This window comes from Puma concolor, chromosome B1 (genome assembly GCF_028749965.1).
Source record: "Puma concolor isolate L17-30 chromosome B1, mPumCon1.1.hap2, whole genome shotgun sequence".
Classification (NCBI taxonomy): domain Eukaryota; kingdom Metazoa; phylum Chordata; class Mammalia; order Carnivora; family Felidae; genus Puma; species Puma concolor.
The window spans coordinates 196,033,923-196,059,053 of NC_141670.1; the positions used below are offsets into that span (position 1 = coordinate 196,033,923).

Here is a 25,131-nt window from a genome sequence, read left to right on the forward strand (position 1 = left end):
GGAACTATTTCCTGAGTTCATCAGCTAGCACCAAAGAAAGAACAAAATTCATCGTTCCTCTTTTTACTGGCAGGGAGCTGGCAAGGTGCAAAATGCAACCTATTTTCAATCTATTATATCACTGAACCTTCCAGCTCTATCAGAAATGATGTTAAGATTTTCTCATTGGTAAACATTATTGTTACCTGATTTTACAATGAAAAATCAGGTTAAGAATTATGTTGTCAGAGAAACAATAAAGGTATCTTTCTTTAAACTCAAGGTATTGTTCTAAGCAAGCATTTTATGTAGATTTTCTCATTTATTTTGATTTTATTAGAACTCAAAACATAAAAAAAAAAAAAAAAAACTCAGAACATAGACATGTGGTTTTCTTAATGGTACTGAACAGATAGAATCTTAAGGTTCCTTAAAATGAGGGATCAGGGGGCACCTGGGTGGCTCAGTTGGTGAAGCATCTGACTTCGACTCAGGTCACAGTCTCACAGTTTGTGAGTTTGAGCCCTGTGTCAGGCTCTGTGCTGACAGCTCAGAGCCTAGAACCTGCTTTGGATTCTGTGTCTCCCTCTCTTTCTGCCCCTCCCCTGCTCACACTCTGTCTCTCCTTCTCTCTCAAAAATAAATAAACATTAAAATAATAATGATAATGATAATAATAATAATAATAATAATAAAAGGAGGGATCAGTCTTCTGGGAAGATATTGAGGTTAAAGCCTTTCTGAGTCCCTCAAAGTTCAGACCAAATGGGGCCAGTTGGGACACAGGTTATTCAGAATTGGTTCGGGGCAGAGGCCCAGGAAGAAGGTGTGGCAACGTCCTAATGTGGTGATTCCTGCACAGACTTGTTGACCTAGGAAAGTCCCTTCTGCCCAGACAGGCAGGAGACCCAGGATTACCAGTGAAGATGCCTTCCCATCAGAGAGCTCAGGTGAGTTTGTTGCTTGATTTTTTGGTGATACTGAAACAGGGTCCCACAGGGTCACAGATACTGGCCCAGGCACTATCTATCTCTGTAGAGACAGAGAAGAACATTTTACCTTGTCCCTGGGAATGGAGTGTCTGGAGAGGGTAATAAAAAGGTCATAGTCCGAGGGAAATACAGAACAGGGATCCTTGTCCAGAACCACTTTAAAGGCTTCCCAGATAGCTGTGCAGTTCTTGTCCCTGTACAGAAGTACAAGTTAAAAAAGAAAAGAAAAGAAAAAAAAAACCAACGACATCATGAAGTGATGTGAAATACTGTCGTTTCTCTCAAAGTTCAACAGCTTTACAAGCAATTTTGCCGTTTATTAACTCTGCAGAACTAGGCACAAGAAAGGCAGCAAACTGTCATGTCTCATGCATTAACCCCAGCTCAGAAGAGGAGAAGACAAACCCGTGACGGATTTAGGAATCTGACCGTGAAAGTGGTCTCAGAAGGAACTACACACGTTTCAGAGCTAAGGAACCTAAGTCTTGTCTCAGGCTCCCAGAGACCAGCAGAAAAAGCACTGTGCTGGAGGATGACAATTCCAATAAGCCAATGCAGGCCCCCAATTTGAGGTGCCTCTCCATTTAGACCTAAGGTCCATTGTGTCAGGGGCCAGGTGAGATCAGGCTGGTGGACAAGACCTTATAAAACCAGGCATGGGCTCTGAGTGTTGAGAAAAGCTGTTACACCCGCTGCTAATGTTAGTTAGGAATAAGGTCACATCAGGGACCTAATGTCTCATCAGTGAGAAAATAACTATCTTGTTTCTCCAGCATATTTGTTTTCAGCTTCACGAGTCCTTGAGGACCTCACTGTTCCTGGGAACCCTCCAAAGTTACTCGGGAGAGTAGATTCCTTGGGTACCTGGGTGGTGCAGTCGGTTAAGTGTCTGACTCTTGATCTCAGGTCACGATCTCATGGTTCAATCTCATGGTTCGTGAGTTGGAGCCCCACATCAGACTCTGCACTGATGGTTGGGAGGCTGCTTGGGATCTCTCTCCTCTCTGCCCCTCCCCCACGTGTGTGTGTGTGTGTGTGTGTGTGTGTGTGCGCGCGCGCGCGCGCGCGCGCGCGTGCGTGTGCACCCTCTACTCTCTACTCTCTCTCTCCCTTTCTCTCAAAATAAATAAATAAACTTAAAGAAATTTTTTAAAAGAGAGAGAGAGAGAGTAGATGCCTGGGAACACAGATCATAAATGTTCCTGGGAAATTGTAGTTAAGCTAACCCCTTGTAAGCCATGCTGGAAAGATTACAAAGTTTACCAAGTTCCTGTGACCAGCTACCTATTTGCAAGAATAACTGGACAAAATGGTGCGGCTGGCAGTATAAGCAGCTCTGAAGTTTGTGTTAGAGGAGACAGTGCTTTGAGAACTATCTCCCTGTCTCCTTCCTCGCTGAAAGTAATAAAAAACATTCGCTCAAAAAAACATTCGCTCAAGCCAAGGGATTTGGGCTGATCTATCGGCTGACACGCCCAAGCCGTCACCCTTTGCATCAGGTGACACTAAAGCAGAAAGGATGCCCTCCAGCGACAGCCACCACTCTTGAAGTCCATTCTAGCTTTTCAAAAACGTTCCCCAAGGCATTTGTAACTTTTTATGTCATGTGGTGGGCAGTGGCTATCATGGGTGGGTTCCCTACACGATTCTCTGCTGTTTTTATGTGTCTGAACCTTGTCACCAAAAAAAAAAAAAAAAAAAAAAAAAAAAAATCCTGGCACAATAAAAGGACATTATGAAAACAGCAAAAGTAGGTCCAAAGAAGGTATAAAGATTAGTACGAAGCACTGTGCTGGCAAGAGAGACTCAACTTAGAAAGTCCTCTACCTTAGGGGATCTGATAATGAATTGCCCAAGTCCCCAGACTCACCAATTCCAGCGGAAGGCCCTCATCCTGGGTCTGACCCTTCTGGCTGAGCACATGCTGTCGGTCATCCAAACTCCCCTCTACCTAAGCCTCACCTCTAGGCCGACCACCCACAGCCTGCTTCACACACACACACACATACACACACACACACACACACACACACACACACACACCGCTAGACTCCCCACTCTCCACATTTGGCTCCCCGCACCTCTAGAACCCCCACTTTCCCCCACCCCTCTCGGGTCAAGATCCTCCCCTTCCCCCCCAGGCCCCGACCTTCAGACTCCCCACGCCCTCCTCACCTCCAGACCTCCCGCCGCCCCCGCCGCGCTCACCGCAGCTCCGGGCTCAGCAGGGAGCTGTACTCCGCGCAGCGGCCCAGAAAGATCCTCCGTAGGTGCGGGCTGGTGCCCTCCCCGCGCCACCGCGCGCCCCCTGCTCCCGCAGCGGGCACCAGCAGCAGCGGCAGCAGCGACAGCAGCGAGGACGCGCGCCCCAGGGCTGCCATCCCCCGGACTTTGTCCCTCCGGCTCTGTCTTCTGGACTCGCTCCTCTCCCCTGCACGAAGCCGGCTCCCTCCAGCTGCGCTCCGCAGACGCGCACCCCACCCCCACCCCCTCCCTCTCCGCCCCTGCCAGCTGCTTCAGTTCCTGGACGGAGTTAGGACTTCACCGGGAACAGGACTCTGGCTCTTGGCTGATCTCCTCCCCCCCCTCCCCCTCCCCCTCCCCTCCCCCTCCCCCTCCTCCTCATCCTTCTCCTTCTCTTTTTAAAGATTTTAATTTTTAAGTAATCTCTACGCTCAAGGTGGGGCTTGGGCTCCCAACCCTGAGATCAAGAGTAGCGTGCTCTGGGGGCGCCTGGGTGGCTCAGTCGGTTGAGCGACTGACTTCGGCTCAGGTCACGATTTCACAGTTTGTGAGTTCGAGCCCCACGTCAGGCTCTGTGCTGACAGCTGGGAGCCTGGAGCCTGCTTCAGATTCTGTGTCTCCCTCTCTCTCTGCCCCTCCCCCACTCATGCTCTGTTTCTGTTTCAGAAATAAACATTAAAAAAAAAATTAAAAAAAAAAAAGAGTAGCGTGCTCTGCTCTACGGACTGAGCCAGCCAGACGCCCCTTTTGTTCTTCTGCTCTTTTTCTTTTCTTTTTTTAATGTTTATTTATTTTTGACAGAGACAGAATGCGAGTGGGTCAGGGGCAGAGAGAGAGGGAGACACAGAAGCAGAAGCAGGCCCCAGGCTCTGAGCTGTCAGCACAGCGCCCGACGCGGGGCTCGAACTCACTGACCGCGAGATCGTGACCTGAGCCGAAGTCGAAGTCGGACGCTCAACCGACTGAGCCACCCAGGCGCCCCATCTTTTGTTTTGTTTTTAATTGAAGTGTAATTAGCATACAGTTTCAGGTGTAGGACAATTCTGTACATTACCGCATGCTCACCACACATGTAGTCAACATCTGTCATCACAGGTTATTATAATACTATTGACTACATTCCCCAGGCTATACTTTTCATGTTCCTGACTTCTTCAATTTAGGAGCCCCTTAATCCTTTTTACCTGTTTCGCCCATCCCGCCCCCACCCCCGTCCTGGCAACCGCCAGTCTGACAAACAACAAACAAACAGAAAAACAGGCTCTGCGCTAATATTGGCCAGGAAGAAAGAGCTCCCAAAGAAACAAGGTTGGGGAATAGGCCTGGGAAGTTTAGTCATTGAAAGAAAGATATTTCTGGTCCCAAACTCTGACATCTTTGATAGAAGCCCTCTTTTCCACTGGTCAATGGTGAGTGGGTTTTGTTTTCAGGAAGTAATAACCACAAACACTAATGTTTGTTGAGCTGCTATTATGTGCCAAGCACTCTATAAGCATAGTTTTGAATTACTTTTCACAACATCCCTCCCAGCTGGGTTTATTATCTCCATTTTATTTATTTATTTACTTATTTATTTATTTATTTTTTATTTCTTTTCATCCCCATTTTAGAGATGAGGAAACGCCGGGAAGTTAAGGAACTTGTGGGAGGTTATAATCTCCCTTCCAGATAAATGCAAACTCCCAGAGGTAGGCAATTCAGACAGCCAGGATTGCCAGAATTGCACTTGGAATTCTGGAGGCCCTAATCCTCAATTCTCACAGTAATGATAGCTGTGAACGGAGTGCCCACAGCAAGCATCTGGTAAACATGGGGAGCTGGCGAGGGGTGGGGTTGGGGGTTCTATAACATTTTATGTGACTCTTTCTCTCTTTTTTAATTATTTTGTTAAACGTGTATTTATTTTTGAGAGCGTGTAAGTGGGGGAGGTGCAGAGAGAATGGGAGACAGGACAGAAGCGGGGCTCCCTGCTGACAGCAGAGAGCCAGATGCGGGGCTAGAACTCACAAACCAAACACACAAACCTGGAGATCATGACCTGAGCTGAAGTCGGACACTCAACTGACTGAGGCATCGAGGTGTCCCATCTACCTTTTTTATTTATTATTTTTTAAGTTTTTTGCTTTGTTTTGTTTGAGAGAGAGGGCACAAGTGAGTCAGAGGCAGAGAGAGAGGGAAGTGGGGCTCACCGAAAGCGGGGCTCGAGCTCACTCGATTTGGGGCTCAAACTCAAAACCGTGAGATCATGACCTGAGCTGAAGTCAGATGCTTAACCGACTAAACCACCCAGGCGCCCTGACTCTCTTTTTCATTTGTAAAGTGTATAACCAAAACCCACATTCTCCTGTCCAGTCCTCCCTGACTCAGTTCACTTTCCAGAAATTAGCATTTTTACTTATTTCAAAAAAAACTTTTACTTCTGCATTTCCAAATAACATGGCTATCTGCTGTTTCTTGATGTTTCTATCTTGGATATTATTCTTTGACTTCCTAGGACGGAAAAGGAAATTTTAATTTTAACCTCACACATCCTCAGAAGGCATCTTTCTGTGCCTTTCATCATCCCAAGTGTTTTATCTCAAGCTTTAAATCAGTAATCAGCATCTACGTTATTATGACCTGTGAGTATTATTCATGGCTGAGCTTGTGGTATTCTATGATTCTGTTTCCTTTTTTGTGAACTTTCTCCTTATCCTGGAGGAAAGAATTAATCTCTGTTATCCTCCTCCCTTCCCCCTTTCTTCACCCACCACCCACACTTCTTTATTTGTGTGCTTGGTATCCTATGGACACTTATGATTATGGTCAAATTCTCTGCAGGACGCATGAATCTCTCAATGCATTCAAAAGTGTCAGTCTGGGGGCGCCTTGGTGGCTCAGTGGGTTAAGGCTCTGACTTTGGCTCAGGTCATGATCTCACAGCTTGTGAGTGAATTCAAGCCTGCTTGGGATTCTGTGTCTCCCTCTCTCTCTGCTCCTCCCCTGCTTGTGCACTCTCTCTCTCTCTCTCTCAAAAATAAATAAACAGTAAAAAAAAATTTTTTTAAGTATCAGTCTGTATTTTAGGTGATGTGTTTGATATCTTTCTTTCCCTTCCTTTCTTTCCTTCCTTCCCTCCCTCCTTCCCTCCTTTCTTTCTTCCTCTTTTTCTTTCTTTCTTTCTTTCTTTCTTTCTTTCTTTCTTTCTTTCTTTCTTTCTTTCTTTCTTTCTTTCTTTCTTTCTTTCTTTCTTTCTTTCTTTCTTTCTTTCTTTCTTTCTTTCTTTCTTTCTCTTTCCTTAGAAACATCCTTCCCAGAGCACAATACATGGAAACTAAATAGAATACCAAGTACATAAACAAATAAGCTTGGCTGGGGGTTGAGGGGAGATAGTTATTACCTCTGGGGTGAGCAAGAAGTTTACAAGAAAGGAAACAATCATAGAATACTGTAAGTTTAACTGTGAATGATATTCACAGGTCATAATAATGTGAATGCTGATTACTGATTTAAAGCTTGTGTCTAGAAAATAGAAGGAACTCAACAACTCAGAAACAACAAGAAACGCAACACAAATTTTTAAATCGGCAAAATAATTGAACAGATACCTCACCAAAGAAGATATTTACCAAGAAAAAGATGAACACATGTCTATCTGAAGATTTACACATGAAATGTTCATTGAGCTTAGTCCATAAAACCCCCAAACTAAACAATGTAAATGTCCAACAAAAGAATAAACAAATTGTGATCTAGTCATACAATGGAATACCACTCAGCAATGCAAAGGCATACACTACTGATACACTGAAGCATCTAAAAGTGTTCACACTGAGTGAAAGAAGCTACAGGAAAAAATATATATATAATTTATTATGCCCCTTATAGGAAGTTCTAGAAAAAGGAATAGAATGCTGACATCCAGAGTTGGAGGAAAGAGATTTCAGATGGTACCAATTGCTCAAGCAAAGGCAGAATAATGGGAAAGCATGGGACTTTTTCTGGAAAAGGATCAAAAGCTAGTTTTATTGATAAATAGAGTGTAGCCTGAGACTTGACAGGAAAGCTAGGGTCACACGTCAAAAACCTTGAACTCAGTACTAATTTGTACTTTGTTTCCTTGAACTTTAAGAGTTTTCAGTAATTCTGGACTTCCTTATTAAAAATGTCTCTTTTGTTGACTGGCATTCTTGGTTGCTAAAGGATGAAGAGAAATGAGGCTTTTAAAGGTCTTAGCACAGTGTGTTTCATAATGTTCTCTCAATGAATGTTTTGAATACTTATCATCTTATTTGCTTCTTGTTTTTATTTTCTGTTGTGGCAGGCCAGAGTAATGGCTCCACAATATCCTAATCCCCAGGAAACTGTGAATACATTACCTTACACAGTTGGAGGGACTTTGCAAAAGTGATTAAGTTAAGGATCTTGAGATGGAAAGATTATAATGGATTGTCTGGATGGTCCAATGTCTTTTTAAGGGTCCTTATATCACCAGCTCCAGTCCTTGGGTTCCCTAAGAAATAGAAATTGATGGGCGTCCAACAGGAACAAAGGCCAGGGAATGTTTTTAAAGAGACTGAGGAGGGAAAGGAGTGACCTAAGCGTGAATGGGTGGGAAGAGATAATAGGAAGTGGGGCAAGCATGTATGGCATGTCTCAATAGCATGATCAATCTCCACCCTCCCTCCCTCCCCCGCCCCCGCAGGATTTTTAATATTATAATGAGGGAGAAAGTCGGTGAAAGGTCAGCACTGGGGTCCACCTTGGCGAAGACTGGTTTGGTTAGCTCTCTGCCAGTCTACATGATGAAGTCCCTCCTTTAGGTAAGCATGCTGCATTTGCATTCCTGCAAGATAACGCTACTCAAGAGGCCTAGAGTTCCAGCTGCCAAGGAATGCTGGGTTTTGGGTTAGGGTTGAGGGGGCCTGAGTCCAGTCCCCGCTCTGTCTCCCTTATAAAAGGGAGGCAGGAGGATGAGAGACACAGAGAAGGCAATGTAATGATGGAAGCAGAGAGATACTTGGGGGTGCTATGCTGCAGGATGGGGCCATGAGACAGGGAATGTAGGCAGACTCTTGAAGCTTGAAAATGCAAAGAAAGATTCTTCCTGGGGCGCCTGGGTGGCTCAGTCAGTTAAGCGTCCAACTTTGGCTCAGGTCATGATCTCGCGGTTCGTGAGTTCAAGCCCCACATCTGGCTGTCTGCTGTCAGCACAGAGCCTGCTTTGGATCCTCTGTCCTCCTCTCTCTCTCTATATATATATATCTCTTTGCCCCTTTTCCTCTCACTCTCTCTCTTGCAAAAGTAAATATTAAAAAAAAAAAATGGGGGGGCACCTGATTGGCTCAATCAGTTGAGCGTCCGACTTTGGCTCAGATCATGATCTCACGGTTTGTGGGTTCGAGCCCCGCACTGGGCTCTGTGCAGACAGCTTGGAGTCTGGAGCCTGCTTCAGATTGTGTCGCCCTCTCTCTTTGCCCCTCCCCCACTCACACTGTCTGTGTCTCTGTCTCTCAAAAATAAACATCAAAAAATTTAAAAAAAAAAAAAAAAAAAAAAGGAGAGATTGATTATTCCCTAGAGCCTCCAGAAGGAACAAGCCTTGCTGACATCTTGACTTTAGTCCTGGGAGACTGTCGTTGGACTTCTGACCTCATTTCTAAACAGATACATGTTGTTTTAAGCCACTAGGTTTATGGTAGCTTGTTAGAGCAGGATCTGGAAGTATCCCTTTTCTGTTTCCCTGTTTTCTTCAGTTCCACGACTGAGCTTGGGATGTCACCAGGGACAGTTACTCTTGGCTAATCTTGGCCAGAATCTGCAAGGAGGTGCCCCAAAGCAGAGGTGAAGTTGGAGAACAGATGAGGCAGCTACAGTCATCGAAACAATGAGATTTTTCTGGCTTCAGATTTTGGCAAGCCTGCTGGAACAAATACTCAAAATATGGAAGTGGTTTGCAACTGCACGGAGGCTGAAACCATTTGGGGGAACACAGTAGAAGAAATCTACATTGCCTTAAAACAGATTGTTAGTAGAAATACGGGTGTCGGGGCGCCTGGGTGGCGCAGTCGGTTAAGCGTCCGACTTCAGCCAGGTCACGATCTCGCGGTCCGTGAGTTCGAGCCCCGCGTCAGGCTCTGGGCTGATGGCTCGGAGCCTGGAGCCTGTTTCCGATTCTGTGTCTCCCTCTCTCTCTGCCCCTCCCCCGTTCATGCTCTGTCTCTCTCTGTCCCGAAAATAAATAAAAAACGTTGAAAAAAAAAATTTAAAAAAAAAAAAAAAAGAAATACGGGTGTCAAAGACTCAGGTCTCTGAGGTCTCAGGAGTGAAGAGCATGGTAGAGAAAACCTATATCATCCTTTTTTTTAAGTTTATTTATTTATTTTGAAAGAGAGAGAGAGTGACTGGGGGACAGGCAGAGAGAAGGAGAGAGGATCCCAAACAGGCTCCATGCTGTCAGCGTCTAGCCCCACGAGATCATGACCGGAGCTGAAATCAACGGAGCCATCCAGGCACCCCAAACCTGTATGGTCTTAAAGAATACCTGTATCATTGGGGTGCCTTGGTGGCTCAGTAGGTTAAGCATCCTACTCTTTTTTTTTTTAATTTTTTTTAACATTTATTCATTTTTTGATAGAGCGTGAGTGGGGGAGGGGCAGAGAGAGAGAGGGAGACACAGAATCCGAAGCAGGCTCTGGGCTCTGAGCTGCCAGCACAGAGCCTGACGCATGGGGCTCACACCCATGGACCCTGAGATCATGACCTGAGCTGAAGTCGGACGCTCAACCGACTGAGCCACTCAGGCGCCCCAAGCATCCTACTCTGAATCTCAGTTCAGGTCTTGATCTCAGAGTCATGAGTTCAAGCCCCATGTTGGGCTCCCTGCTGGACGTGAAGCCTACTTAAAAAAGAAAAAGAAAAAAAAGAATACCTAAGTCGTTGTAAACAAACTGTAGCATAATTGGATGTTAAAAGCACTGCTGTGAGGGCTCAGAAGCACCTCGCCAGCAGTTTTTGGGTTTTTTGGGGTTCTGTTATAGAATGATAGAAAGGGGAAGTTTAGGATGGATTATGTCCTATAATTATATAGAAAACAGGACTTGAGAGCAACGAACTTGGATTTTATGTGAGATTTCCAAGCCAAGTATTGGAGGTATGTCCTGGGTTTTTTTGTGGCTTTTAGTAAAATGTAAAAGAGATAAAAAGGAGGGAACTGTTACAAAAAGGAACCAGAATTTAATGTTTTTCTCCCTTTTTGAATGGGAACGGGTTGTGACTATTACCCTAGAACAGTCTGGGTATTTTGAAGCACAGAACTGGTTTCTAATTTCACAGGTCACAGATAGGTCACAGATGCAAGATTTTGCCTCAGGATAGATTATACCCAGATACTGTACCCACACCTAACCTAGGTGATTTAGGTGGAAGACTTGAGCCTTTGAGCCAGTGAGACTTAGACGAGGTTTTGGACTTGAGCTGATGTAATGGGCTGAGACTTCTGGTCACATTCAAGATGGGTGAGTATCTTTCTCATGCAAGATGCGTATGAGTCTTTGGTAAGAGTGGACTGTGATAGGCTGAGTCCCCCCTTCACCACCCAACAGATGTCCAGATCCTAATACCCGAAACCTTGAATGTGTGCCTTGCACAAAGGGATCCGGCAGAGTGTCATATACCGACAAAAAGACACACGATCTTTGAGTCAGAAACAATTTATTACTCACAGCCAAAAAAAAAAAAGAAGCAGACACATCAGTTTTGTTTGTTAGCTCCCCATACCCCAACTCCCACAGCGTGACATGGTAAGGATCAGATGTCACCTCTCCATCATGCAGTGGGTTGCATGACATTAGACTCTAGGGTTTTGTGGGGTTGCTGGTATATCTTCCCATCCTCGTCTCCAGGGAGATTATCCATTACTCTGGAATGCAAGCAAACAACTCAGGGGAGGGAAAGAAGGTTTTATCTTTACTTCCCTGGTATGTCTCTAGCTTCATGATCCTCAACTGTCTCCCTTTACAAACATTCTTTTTTTTTTTTTAATTTTTTTTTCAACTTTTTTTATTTATTTTTGGGGACAGAGAGAGACAGAGCATGAATGGGGGAGGGGCAGAGAGAGAGGGAGACACAGAATCGGAAACAGGCTCCAGGCTCTGAGCCATCAGCCCAGAGCCCGACGCGGGGCTCGAACTCACGGACCGCGAGATTGTGACCTGGCTGAAGTCGGACGCTCAACTGACTGCACCACCCAGGCGCCCCGACAAGCATTCTTAATGTGGATGCAAATACCTTCATTCAGAGAATCCACGCTGAGCAGACATGTGAGATATTCCTGGGGAACTGTATTCCAACACTTTATTTCGAGTCCCAAAAAGGCAAGTAAAAAAAATCACCTTTGATAGAAGACAAAATCTGAAAACACAAATATTACAAGAATGCTAAGCATGGTAGCTGATGGAAAGGAATTGCTCACCTTTACAATTTTAGAGAGAGCCCTTGCCAAGAGCAACACCACCCACTGGAATCAGTGACTATATAAAGGCAGAAGTTGAAATTAATTTGAGGAACACATATTAAGCAATTTAAGTTGCTCAATTATCAGCAACAATGTGAGGAAGCCATATCAATCAATGCCATTTTGGAATGCTTATAGAGATTATCTGACCAAATCAGATTTTAAAATGTTAAAAAAAAAAAAAAAATGGGGGGGGGGGCACCTGGGTGATTCAGTCAGTTAAGCATCGGACTTCAGCTCAGGTCATGATCTCAAGGTTGGGGAGTTCAAGCCCCACATTGGACTCGCTGCTGTCCATGTAGAGCATGCTTCTGTCCCCCTCTCTCTGTCCCTCCCATGCTCGCACATTGTCTCTTTCCCTCAAAAATAAATCAGTTTTTTTAAAAATGTAAAAGAGACTTTGCCACACATTTAATAATTATTCCTGAGAATACAACCTCAAGTTACAGATGTTAGAGATCACTATTTGTTAATTAGATGTACATTACATCCCCACTTACTGTGTATCATACAAAATGGACATGAATTCTGCTCCTATGAAGCACTCATTCCAGGGTAGCAGATTGACAGAATCAGTTAGCAAATAAATAAAAATATTACAAATGATACACTACCAAGAAAAGAAACAAAGGGAATAATGGAACAAAAACTAAGGTGGGTTAGGAAAATCCTCTTTAGGGAAGTTAACGTTGAATTCCATTTATTCTCAAAATGTCAGCCAGAGTCTTCTATTTATTTCATCTTATTTTATTCTTTTAAGTAATCTCTACACCCAATGTGGGGCACAAACTCACAACCCCAAGATCAAGAGGCACATGCTCTAGGGGCGTCTGAGTGGCTCCCATTGATTACGCGTCCAACTCCAGCTCAGGTCACGATCTCACAGTTTGTGAGTTTGAGCCCCGCGTCGGTCGGGCTCTGGGCTGACAGCTCAGAGCCTGGAGCCCACTTCAGATTCTGTGTCTCCCTCTGTCCATCCCTCCACTGATTGCACTCTGTCTCTCGCATTGTCTCAAAAATAAATAAATATTAAAAATAAAATAAAATTTAAAAAAAGAGGCACATGCTCTATTGACTGAGCCAGCTGGGCACCTATGGAGTCAATCTTTTAAAACCTAATTCACATCACATCTTTCCTCTGCATAATCCTTCAACTGCTCTCCATTTCAGACAAAAACCCAGAGGCCCTTTGATGGTCTACAGAGCCCTTCATGATTTGGTGCCCATATAACAGTTCCCGAGCCTTCTTTCTTATTGCTGTTTCTATAGCACTTATTACCTTTAAAATATTTTAAGGGTTATTTATGGTCTGTCTGTCTCTCTCCCTGCCAGTTCCATGAAGTTCCGCTACAGAATGATCTTTGCTTTCTTCATTTTGCATCCCAAATGTCTCTAGAAAACTTCCTGGCCTCTAACAGAAGCTCATTAAAGTTTTGGTCAAAGAATGGAAAGTTACATTATGATTTCATTAATATTTAAATATGCCAAAAATAAAAACCAAGTTACCACATACAATGCTATGTTAGCATCTGAATTCAGCATAGAAAAATGTCACAAAATAAGAAACACAAGAACACAAATCAGGGAAGATTCACTTAAGGTGACGGGTGTGCTTGCCTGCTGAGAAGTTCACTCCAGTCGGGAACACAGGAGGACAGTGCCACCCGCATATCTGCTGCACCTTTCAACCCGTTTCTTTCCTTTGCTTTTAACTGGGTCAGGACTGAAAACCCACGCTCGCACAAACTGGTTGTTGTGAATGGTAACAGAAGCGGGACACTCTTTCTGCTTAGCAGAGGGAAGTCTTCCTTTACCTTAATCCAAAATGCCGATACTGTTAATGCTTCGTAGTCAGTCTTCAATGTATATGAGGAACTGAGCTGCAGTAATTCACTCTCTTCTTCAGGCACCAAGTTTAACTCAATTACCGATTCTGGGTTTCGAAAAGCAAAGGGATCTTTCACCCAGCTGTTTTCTCTTAACGTTTCAAACTTCTCTTCTGGAAAGAAATGGTTAAAAGTTTGAGACAGAGAAGTGAGATGCACCAATATCTCTAATTTTATTTCTTTCAAAAGGTTTTCACTAAAACGTTCTCTTCGATATGTTGCAAAAATCTTGGAAACATGTCATAGCTCGGACGGCTGCTTTTAAGTCTCGCTTGCCATAACAATAGTGTCTTTTGGAATCCCTGGATGCGTTCGACCTGTTGGAATATATTGCTATTTTCCCCCTGTAGTTTTAAACTCAGTTCGTGAAGAATGCCAAAAATATCTGTTAAATATGCCAATTTCATCACCCAAATGTCATCTTCCAAAATACTTGCCAAATGAGATTTTTTTTCAGTAAGAAAAAGGTGGATCTCGTTCCTGAGTTCGTAAACCCTGCTTAGTATTTTGCCATGAGACAACCAACGAACTTTGGTATGGTAAAGTAAGTGGGTACGATTAGCTCCAATCTCTGAACAAAATGTTTCAAGAAGCTGGTTATTTAGCGGACTTCCTTTAATGAAGTTAACAACTTTCACTGCGTTTTTCAGTACTTCCAAGAGATTCTGTGGGATTTCTCTGGATGCTAAAGCTTCACGATGTATAAAACAGTGATTCCACACGGCGCCATTATTAGTCACTTCTAGCAATTGTTTAATTACTCCGCTGTGTCTTCCGGTTTTGCTTGCTGCTCCGTCACTTGTAATCCCTTTGCAGTTCTTCCAGTTTAATTTATATCGGCCAACAATGCACTTTTCTAATTCTGTAAAAATATCTAACCCGCTTAGGTGTGAGGTTATATTTAAACAACACAAAAAATCCTCCATGAAATCTTCTTGCCACGCGTATCTGACATAAACTAAGAGTGTCGTGCCGCTCCCCAGGTCGGTGCTGTCACCGAGCTGGATCGCAAAGTCTATACCAGTCTGCAACCGGGTAAGAAGCATTGTTTCTAAGTGTTCCGCAATAGTGCACATTCGAAGAGATATTATGTCATCACTAGATATCGTTTTTAATTTATCAGCCGATTTGTCATCAAAAATTGTAAGCACCATATCCAAACACGCTGGAAGAATTATTTTTTCAGCAGCCGTGTGAGCCATTTTCTCTTTCGCCACTCGATATGCAACCAAATACGACGATAATAAGGCTTTCTCGCTAACAGCTGTAGGACAACCAAGAAATCGTGTAGACAACTTTACATCCTTTTTCTTTCTTTGAAAATACTCAAGAGGCTTATCAGTAAGTTCAGCATGCTGAGTTTCTAAGTGCCTTTTTAATTTAGAAGGTTTTAAGCTCTCATTTGCAAGAATATTATTACAAATAACACACTGAGGTCTGTCATTTTCAAAGGGTTTTTCACATTTGATAAAACCGTATTTTAAATAATCTTCATTATAACGTCTTGCACTTACCTTTTTCTTTTTGAAATGTGGCTCAAACGAGGTTGAAGTTTGCAGATTACAGTATTTCTCTCAACATGGTCACTATTCACATTTCCAGGTGCAGCAGCTGAACTTGAACAAGTGTCTGCACATTTCACTTCATTTTTCCTCTTTCTTTTAAAAACGATAGGATCCATTTTAAAAGTAATGCTAATTAAAATGTTTTAAATGCCACCAAAAAAATTGTGTATATATAAATATATATGTATACATATATATATATATATGTATATATATATATAGCCTAGATAACATCTTTCCCAAAAAATATAGTTTGCAAATGCATCTCAGTTGAACATCTCAGACTTCACATCTAGTTGTAAGTCACGGGAACATAAACTAGACTGCTCACCAACTTTATTATTATGAAAACGAAACAAGACACCAGTGGACAAATGCTTGAAAAGCCATTTCTTAGCCAGTATACATTCTGTTCATTATATGCCCTCCATTAGTTAATTTTCTTTTCAGATCTTGAAATTGACCTTAGTATTCCTGGTAGCATAATTCTGGCAGAGGAATCACACAAAACACTTGATATATTTTACTGTTTTAAAAAAACTTTCACTGTGACTTACAGAACTGATTTCATGACCTGCTAATAGGTCACACACAGAATGTGAAAAATGTTCAGAGAGATTTTTCCTGTGCTGTGCTGAGCTTGAGTACATCTGCTTGACGATCAAAGCAGCTAGCTAATCTGTTAGTCTGTTGGCTGGTACAGGAGCTTTCTTGAAGTGGTAGGTATATATCCTACATTTTCCTTCTTGATACTTTATGATGGGAAGAGTTTTTAAGAATGCCAGTTATGGTCTGACCCAGTGAGGATCCAATGAGGCTTTCCATGGCTAGGTCAACTACCAAGTTGGACCTGATGATATATTTTTAGAACTTTCTTGGACTGCATCCTTGGCCTGGGAATAAGAGCAGAGAGATGACATTAAAACTTTAGAATACAGAGGTTATTATTGCCAGCTATGGCAACCTTCAGGATATCCAAGATCATGGGTCCTGAAGCAAAAGGCCTAAAGCTCTTCTCATCACTATGTCATATCAGCTTAGGTCTATTTCTGTAAGGCAAATGACCTAAACCAAGATTGGTAAATAGAAACAATGATGTCAGGGGTGCCTGGGTGGCTCAGTGAAGCGTCCAACTTCAGCTCAGGTCATGATCTCACAGTCCGTGAGTTCGAGCCCTGCGTCCGGCTCTGTGTTGACAGCTCAGAGCCTGGAGCCTGCTTCGGATTCTGTCTCTCTCTCTCTCTCTGCCCCTCCCCTGTTCACGCCTGTCTCTGTCTCTCTTTCTCTCAAAAGTAAATTAAGCATTTAAAAAAAATTTTTATTTAATGTTTTTATTTATTTTTGAGACAGAGAGAGACACAGTATGAGCAGGGGAGGGGCAGAGAGAGAGGGAGACAGAATCCAAAGCAGGCTGCAAGCTCTGAGCTGTCAGCACAGAGCCCGACGTGGGGCTCGAACTCACGGACTGTGAGATCATGACCTGAGCTGAAGTCAGACGCTTAACCAACTGAGCCACCCAGGCACCCCTAAAAAAATTTTTTAATAAAAAAAGAAAAAATGATGTCTGTAAAACCTGGAAGTTGGCATCAGAAACTGCAAAGTACACTTAATAAAGCAGAATACAGCGAGCCATGGAGGCCCATGGTTCATCTGCCACTTTAGGACTTCCTCCCAGTTCAGTTTGGGTATGTCCATCATAGAAGCACAGGTATCCCCCACTTTCTAAAAGGTTGTGTTATGCCATTTCACTTCTAGGGCAGACCTACATTGATACCTGTTTTTGCTAACTGAAAGAAATCCAAAGAGGATTTTCACTTTTGTGCAAAGAGCCGTTACCATACTAACGTAGGTCTTTGGTAAAAGCAAAGTGGCCTCACACCAACTTTCTGAAAGCAGGGGATTTCACAGGAATGCCCTATTTTCAAAGGGGAAACCTGTGCTCACTGCACTGCCCTTTGACCTTGGTGTTATTTGGGTCTTAGTATCATACACAGCACTTTCTTACATAGCGGTCCATCAAGTTGTTCCGCGTTTCTATGGGAAGGGAGGTAAAGCCTTATACTTACTGTAGTGTTTACTAGAAATTCAACAACTTAAGGGCACCTGGGTGGCTCAGTCGGTTAAGTGTCCAACTCTTGCTTTCGGATCAGGTCATTATCTCACGGTTTGTGAGTCTGAACCCCACATCTGGTTCAGTGCTGACAGTGTGGAGCCTGCTTGGGATTCTCTCTCTCCCCCTCTCTAGCCCTCCTCCACTCACACGCTCTCTCTCAAAATAAGTAAATAAAAAAAAAAATTCAACATTTTACAGCGTGAATAACTGTTATTAGAATCATTTGCATTAATATTTTCTTATTATCTGTATTCTTGATGCACTCTGGCATCCGGGTTCTCACGAATCAGAGAGGGACTGGGCATCCCCCAAAACTACTCTAGAGATGGCAAACAACTCAACAGATAGCAACCGGCTCAACCAGTTAACACAACTTTCATATGCAAACTCACCCTTCTAGAGCCCACCCCACCTGCACACACACCCCACCCCACCCCAATCAGGCTCTTAAACTCAGGCAATGTTCCCCTCCGCCCCAGTCATCTCAGAGCCAGGTATCTGACAACTAGGAACAGTCCCTATGCGCTAGAGCCTGTTGAAATCAATCAAAAACCCAATTTTAAACCTGCTTAGCCAGCTCATCCTGCCTCACTGGTTCTGTCCTAGAAAATACCCAGGCTTTTCCCCAATACAGGCTTTTCTGCAGTTTCCCTTCTGCTCCCTCTGCCTCCTGAAACCTCCTGTTTCCCCCTGTGGCCCCTTGCATGGCTTGGCATGCTCTATGCCCTGCCTCTAGGGATCTGGGAGTATAAAAACTTCCTACTGTGTGACATTTCTGTGTCTGTGTGTCTTATCATGCCTGATTAAAATAAATCCTGAAGAGGTTTTGAATCATTTTTGTTATTGCTCTAATTACAGTCATATAGTTTGGTGCTAACCCCGTTGTCCCCATAAGGCCTGTTATTTTTTAGTATAAATCCTGCATTCCTTGAGTTCTTCCAGGAAGTCATAGTGTTAAAGCTGAAATACACATCATCTTAAGATTACTTATTATTTGTCTGGTGAGCACATTTCCCCCACTCACCTGAGAGGAATATTAGAATCCCCTGATTAGGGGGACACAGTAAGTATTTTCCTTTCTAACTACCACCAATTCCTCACCTGAGTGAAAGAGTTGAGTAGACTTGTATACTAGGACACAAGCAAAGTATGGGTATAAGGAATATCAAGCAGCTCTCAAAACTGAGCATACAGGGGCGCCTGGGTGGCTCAGTCGGTTAAGCGTCGGACTTCGGCTCAGGTCACGATCTCGTGGCTCACGAGTTCGAGCCTGCATCGGGTTCTGTGCTGACGGCTCAGAGCCTGGAGCCTGTTTTGGATTCTGTGTCTCCCTCTCTCTCTGCCCCTAACCCACTCACATTCTGTCTCTGTCTCTCTCAAAAATAAACATTAAAAATTTTTTTTAAAAAATGAGCCATACATTATTTATATGCCATCAATATTCATCAGCCTATTGCTGTTATATTTATGTGGGGACCTACCCTTTCAACTATAAAGCCAGCTTGGAAAGAGGCATCACAGAGAACGGTAAATTTGAGCAAAAAAGATGTCAGGAAAGTCTATAAAGAAAAGGCTATAGTCTTGGTGATATTCTTCTGTGAGACTTCATTAATTATACCTATATGACTTTACTATTAACAATAGTTTGACAATAATTGACAAATGTATGACATGTATCCATCGCTATGATATCAGAATATGTTCACTGCTCTAAAAATCCTATGTTCTGCCTATTCATCTCTACCTCCCTCCAATCCCTGGTAATCACTGATTTTTTTTTTTTTTAATGTCTCCAGTTTTACCTTTTCTAGAATGTCATAAACTGGAATTTACAGTATGAAGCATTTTTACATTGGCCTCTTTCACTTAGTAATACATATTTAAGGTTCCTTAATGCCTTTTCATGGCTTGATGGTTCATCTCTTTTTACCACAGAATAATATTCCATTGTCTGGATATAAAAGTTTATTTATCCATGCACCTACTGAAAGACTTCTTGGTTGCTTCCAAGGTTTGGCAATTTTTTTTAAGTTTATTTGTTTATTTTGAGAGAGAATGTACAAGTGGGGGAGGGGCCGACAGAGAGAGGAGAGAGCCAGAATCCCAAGCAGGCTCCGCACTGCCTGCGTGAAGCCTGACATGGGATTCGAACTCATGAATGGTGAGATCGTGACCCAAGCCAAAGTTGGACGCTTACCTGCCTGAGCCACCTAGGCATCCCTAAATTTTGGCAATTATCAAAAAAGCAGCTATAAACATCAGTTGCAGATTTTTGTGTGAACATAACTTTTCAACTCCTGTGGGTAAATACAAAGGAATCTGCTGGACTGTACATATGGGTGCGTTTTAAATGAGGATATCAGCAAAGGCTGTGTATCTTTTTGTTGCTGGAGCATACCATAATTGTGGACACAGATTACACATTATAGACAAAGCGTAGTTGTTGATTCTTCTTCTTCGACTTCAAATGCCAAAGGGACTACTCAAGGATCTCATGAGTCATAACGGCCTAGCATGCTACTCAGGTGCCTTGTTGGTCTCTGATATGAAACGTCAGAAAACAGAAGCAAGTTAGAACTGAAGGGTACAGATCTGGAGGTACAGGCAGGAGTAAAGATGGCTGTGAGATGGGTCACACCATGTGGCATAATTCAGTGAGAAACAGGGATGTGAAGAGCTGGTCAAGAGAAATCTGTCCTGTTTGGTCAGTTTAGCATTGGACAAATGTCAAATCTTGAATTTAAGGGCTGAAACTTTACGAAAAGCTTTAATAGGCACCCTGGAGCAATGCTGGAATGCAGCTTCAGGAAGGTGCCAGGGAAGTGGCAGGAGAGGCCACTGAGGAAACGGGGGTTGTTGTAGGAGTAGGATGAAGTTGTAATACGCAACAGCACAAAATGCATCACCTTGTCTCTAGGCTAGCACTCTCTTGGCATAGTTTTCTGTTTATAGTAATATAAAGGGTTGGTGCCCTCAGGAAGACCTACAGATAGGGACAGAGGTCAGGGTTTATTAGAGTGGTGGCAATTTTAGATGTTGGTTGCCTTAGGAGGGGCTTGGAAATATCAACTTGGCTAGTTATTATAAATGCTTTAACGATGGCTAAGTAGCCTAAGTAACTAGAAATCTACTGTATACAGTACCAGACCATACTTAAAAAGATGTGCATCTGGGAGAGAATTCGGGGACTGGTAGATGCCTTGACTTAATCTTGGTTAGAGGTTTCCTTGAAAAATGGCATGTTTAGGGGCGCCTGGGTGGCGCAGTCGGTTAAGCGTCTGACTTCAGCCAGGTCACGATCTCGCGGTCTGTGAGTTCGAGCCCTGCGTCAGGCTCTGGGCTGATGGCTCAGAGCCTGGAGCCTGTTTCTGATTCTGTGTCTCCCTCTCTCTCTGCCCCTCCCCCGTTCATGCTCTGTCTCTCTCTGTCCCAAAAAAATAAAAATAAACGTTAAAAAAAAAAAAATGGCATGTTCCAAATATTTCACCATGGTCTGAAAAAGGCAGAGCTTTTCTTATGTCCTGTCTTCCAAGATAGGTTGGTAAGGACTAGAGAGTTTATTTCTCTTGGATGTCAGAGCACGGTGTATATCATCGATGTTTAAACCAGAACTAAATTGTTGGAAAATCAACTGCATCTAGATTTCTTTTTAATGAATAAGAAGAGTTGGAGGGAAATCACGGTAGCCTTAAAAGCAATCTGACTTAGATACATAGCTGCCCTTAAAAGGTGAAAGAGAACAATTATTGACTCTTCCTCTCAGTTAAAAGTTCCAGTAAGGATGCTTTCTTGTTTTTAATACTTCTTTCCCTCCAAGAAATCTCAAATCACTAGCGGTTTTTGTTGTTGTTGTTGTTGTTGTTTTTAAAGATTTTATTTTTAAGTAATCTCTACACCCAACATGGGGCTTGAACTTTAAATCCCAAGATGAAGCATAGCATGTTCTCCCAACTGAGACAGCCAGATGCTCCACAAGCCATTACAATTTTAAGGATAAAATATGCCATGTTCCCCCGGGTATTTTATAGATATTTACCTTATACAGCTAAAGAAAAAAGGGGCTAAATGTGCTACAAAGTCTTTTGTCTGCCCTCCTTTTGTTTAACTTCTCTTAATGGGAAGTCATAGGAGTTTTGGGGGATAGGCTCAAACCTGTTTTTGGTCTAACCATAAGTTGGGGAATTTTAATTTGAAGAGACATATTCGTAATTAGGAGTCAATGTACATCAGAGCATACACATACCATACATAACATGGGCAAGTACATCAGTGTAATTCTACAGCCCAAATGGGCTCTGCTGGGACAGATCCCTTCATGGCCAAAACTTAAAAGATCATAAACGTGTGCACTGATGCTTAAGATAGACATATCGAGGTTGACCATTGTCATTTCCGAGCAATAATGCTATTTAATCAGATGTGCATATAGCGTAGCCATCCTTTAGGACAGAATTTCAATTAAGTTGACCAACTAGTTGTACGGGAAGTTTCCTTATATACCAAGATGCACTAACATAGTTATGTGATATAGTTTCAGGTTACTGATTTTGCACAAATGAATCTTACCTACCTGTTCCTAGAATGTGTTTGTCATATGGTAGGTACTCAGTAAATGTATTTGAAATAAACGAGAGAATGAATGACACTATTTTTACCAGTCAGTGAAAAATAAATTACCAAACTATATTTGAACAATTTGGTAACAGGTAAGACAAAGGCTAGTAAAACATATTCTTTAAAATGGGATAATCAAAGATACCCTATTTTACAATAAACTGCTTATAATGTTAAGTAGCAGAAAGAAGGGTCTTATACAAAGATACATGTAAACTATGTTTAGATTTAGTTTATAAAGCTTAGCACCTAAATCTACCTAAAAATAACTCACGTAAAATACTAGTATCTCACTTATAAGTTTGAATTACTATTCTTTTAGACAAAACCAACTGTCATTTAAGCATTGTTTTTTAAAATATTTTTATTACTCCTATTTCAACCCAATCCTCTCAGGAGTTTATAATTGGCTATGCTTCAGACTGTTGAATTAAAAAAGTATTTCTTGGGGCGCCTGGGTGGCGCAGTCGGTTAAGCGTCCGACTTCAGCCAGGTCACGATCTCGCGGTCCGTGAGTTTGAGCCCCGCGTCGGGCTCTGGGCTGATGGCTCAGAGCCTGGAGCCTGTTTCCGATTCTGTGTCTCCCTCTCTCTCTGCCCCTCCCCCGTTCATGCTCTGTCTCTCTCTGTCCCAAAAATAAATAAACGATGAAAAAAAAAAAAATTTAAAAAAGTATTTCTTTGGCGGGGGGGTGCCTGGGTGGCTCAGTCGGTTAAGCGTCCGACTTTGGCTCAGGTCATGATCTCATGGTCCGTGAGTTCGAGCCCCACGTCGGGCTCTGTGCTGACAGCTCAGAGCCTGGAGCCTGCTTCGGATTCTGTGTCTCTCTCTGCCCTTCCCCTCTCGAGCTCTGTCTCTCGCTCTCTCTCAAAAAAATAAACATTAAAAAATATTTTTTTTAAGTATTTTTTTTAAGTTTATTTTTCAGAGAGCATGCTCACAGGAGGGAGGAAGGGCAGAGAGAACCCCAACCAGGCTCCACACTGCCATTACAGAGCCCAACACAGGGCTGGACCCACAGTGAGATCATGACCTGAGCCAAAATCAAGAGGCTGATGCCCAACAGACTGAGCCACCCAGGCACCCTCAAAAAGCATTCTTAAAGAGCGTACTCCCTCTCCTAAATCAGACAATTCACCTACAATAATAGTAGAGGGAATGTATTAGGGTATAGACCTGGTAGAAGTGGTAATGAAAGCCTGGGAAACCCCTTCCTCTTTTTTTTTTAAGTTTATTTTTTTATTAAGTAATGTCTACCCTAATGTGGGGCTCAAACTCCTGACCTCGGAGATCAAGAGTCTCCAGCTCTCTGACTCAGCCTGCCAGGCCTCCAGGGGGGTAAGTCCTTTTTTAACTGAAACAGGATGCAAGGTATCAGCATGGTGTCAACTAGGTGGAACACAGAAGTAGAAAATGTTGCAAGCTTGACAGAAGGTGTGAAACAGTTCTTCAGGAAAGTGGTGCTATGAATGAATGGTCTAGGAAAACGTTTCAGGATTTTAAGGAAGTATGCATGATTGTCTTATATGTTTAATGCAATGATCATTCTTGCTGTAAGCAGAACAGGTGATCTTTAATTCCCTGACACTAATTCTTACATCTTAGACATATCTCCATGGTGTTATGAATATTATCCTCTAAAAATACAGCTTTTTGGGGCACTTGGGTGGCTCAGTTGGTTAAGTGCCCAACTTCGGCTCACATCATGATCTCACAGTTAGCGAGTTCGAGCCCGGTGTCCAGCTCTGTGCAGCCCGGAGCCTGATTCAGATTCTGTGTCTCCCTCTCTCTCTGCCCTACCCCCACTTGTGCTCTGCATCTCTCTCAAAAACAAACATTTAAAAAGTAATAATAAAAATAAAAGTACAGCTTTTCATTTATTTTTATTGCCAGGCACTCACAAAAATTAGTTTTGATCAGTTTTCTCACAATTCAAAAACCTCTAATGGTTCTGAGCTAGTGCATTCTCCCCAGGACAATTTCTTTAAATCTAAGCCTCATCTTATCCTTCATACAATTCTATATTTTAAGCTCTAAGACTACCAAAGTTCTTGAAATTTGTCATGCACTTCCACGATTCTGCTTTTGACTAGTATTCTGTTTGTATGGAATATTCTTAAGTCATTTGAGATCCTATTCATTCTTTAAATGATTTAGCTCAAATGCTACAGCATTCATTCACTTAACTAATATTTAGGAACTTACAATGTATCGGGCACTGGGCATACAAAGCAAAAAAGAAAAAAAAGGATAAATACTGAAAAATTAATATAAGGGAATACCTGTTCAGCTGCTACAATGAATGAACCAGAGTTACGTTACACTGGTAAATCTTAAAAACATAAGTTAACAAGCAAGCTACAAAAGGATATATACACTGCTGATTGTTAAATTATGCAAAACATTACTATATATATTGTTAAAATTAAAGCATAAAAGCGCTTGGGAGAGTGGTTACCTTGGGCAAGAGGGAACAGAATGAGACTGCGTGGGTCAAAGGACTTCGATTTATATTATCAAGGAATTTATGTAATTTATTTCTGCAGTTAGGTGGCGAGTACACAATGTATGATTTATACTTTTGTCTGTATAAAATAGTCTACATTTGTAAAGGATATGTAAGGCTTGATTCCCTCCTGAAAACACTGCAGATCTGTCTCATAACCCGTAATCTAAAATTACCTTCTGTCTCTTGTACTCTCGTTTACCGTATTGCCTCGATGCACTCATTAGGTAGGACACTAGATCCTAAGGGTAGGAACTTGCAGGTATCACCTTCAAGCATATTCACATGTTATGCTCTTTCCAGCGGATTCCTGACTTCTCTCCAGTCCTCTCGGGCCCAACTAGGCCTTCTAAGAATTTCAGCTTGCCTCTTCCAACCGACCCTAGAATAGCTCCGCTCAGACCCCGGATTGCTGTCCCTCTCGCCCCGGGAGGCCTCAATTCGTCCCGTGTGCGAAAGCAGAAGGTACCTCCCCCAATGAAACCCGGGATATCTCCCGTTAGCCGACTCTGGTCCATCCCTATCAGAGGCTGCCTTTCTTCTCACCTCCAGCCCAGCGCCACAAGCCTCCAGCTTCGCTCGACGAGCGGCGGTTCAGCTCGTCCCCCCTCCCCCATTCCCTACGCAACACCAGTTCCGGCCTAACCTCACCACTCACAAACATCTCACTTCCAGCCGGGAAAAAAAAACAAAAAACAAAAAACAACACTGGCTTGGTCCTTTGCGCACGCGCAAAAC

At 42.8% G+C, this 25,131-nt stretch overlaps 2 protein-coding genes across 10 annotated transcripts in view; both read right to left on the reverse strand.

Annotated features, from left to right (window-relative positions):
* BST1 (bone marrow stromal cell antigen 1) overlaps positions 1 to 3,443 on the reverse strand; it is a 32,022-nt gene extending 28,579 nt beyond the window's left edge. The window contains exons 1-2 of one of the 3 annotated variants that reach the window (XM_086705402.1): positions 3,180 to 3,439; positions 1,039 to 1,165 (exon numbers count right to left, since the gene is read on the reverse strand). In XM_086705402.1, the coding sequence (XP_086561528.1) occupies positions 1,039 to 1,165; positions 3,180 to 3,352 (300 nt within the window). In that variant the 5' untranslated portion in view covers positions 3,353 to 3,439. Of the gene's footprint in view, positions 1 to 1,038; positions 1,166 to 2,841; positions 2,963 to 3,179 lie in introns of those variants that run through there. The other 2 variants (XM_086705404.1, XM_086705403.1) reach the window with 2 other exon arrangements.
* A 7,447-nt stretch (positions 3,444 to 10,890) lies between these two features.
* On the reverse strand, positions 10,891 to 25,074 carry ZBED11 (zinc finger BED-type containing 11). 7 transcript variants are annotated; one of them, XR_015250573.1, is made up of 5 exons: positions 24,940 to 25,034; positions 15,110 to 16,053; positions 13,524 to 13,708; positions 11,484 to 11,606; positions 10,891 to 11,115 (listed from the first exon to the last, which is right to left on the reverse strand). XR_015250573.1 is itself a non-coding variant. In XM_086705406.1 (4 exons), exon 4 carries the CDS (start codon positions 14,795 to 14,797, stop codon positions 13,778 to 13,780), a length of 1,020 nt encoding a protein of 339 aa, XP_086561532.1. In that variant the 5' UTR covers positions 14,798 to 14,859; positions 15,110 to 15,253; positions 15,718 to 16,053; positions 24,940 to 25,058; the 3' UTR covers positions 13,718 to 13,777. The 7 variants fall into 7 exon arrangements, 3 of the variants coding, with proteins under 3 accessions (XP_086561532.1, XP_086561533.1, XP_086561531.1); XR_015250575.1 differs by lacking the exon at positions 13,524 to 13,708 and having other exon boundaries at positions 15,718 to 16,053; XR_015250574.1 differs by lacking the exon at positions 13,524 to 13,708.
* Between the last annotated feature and the right edge of the window lie 57 nt (positions 25,075 to 25,131).

Bases quoted from the DNA above. Each gene is read 5' to 3' on its own strand.
- ZBED11 (XM_086705407.1), bottom strand. From the start codon at position 14,797: ATGGCTCACACGGCTGCTGAAAAAATAATTCTTCCAGCGTGTTTGGAT.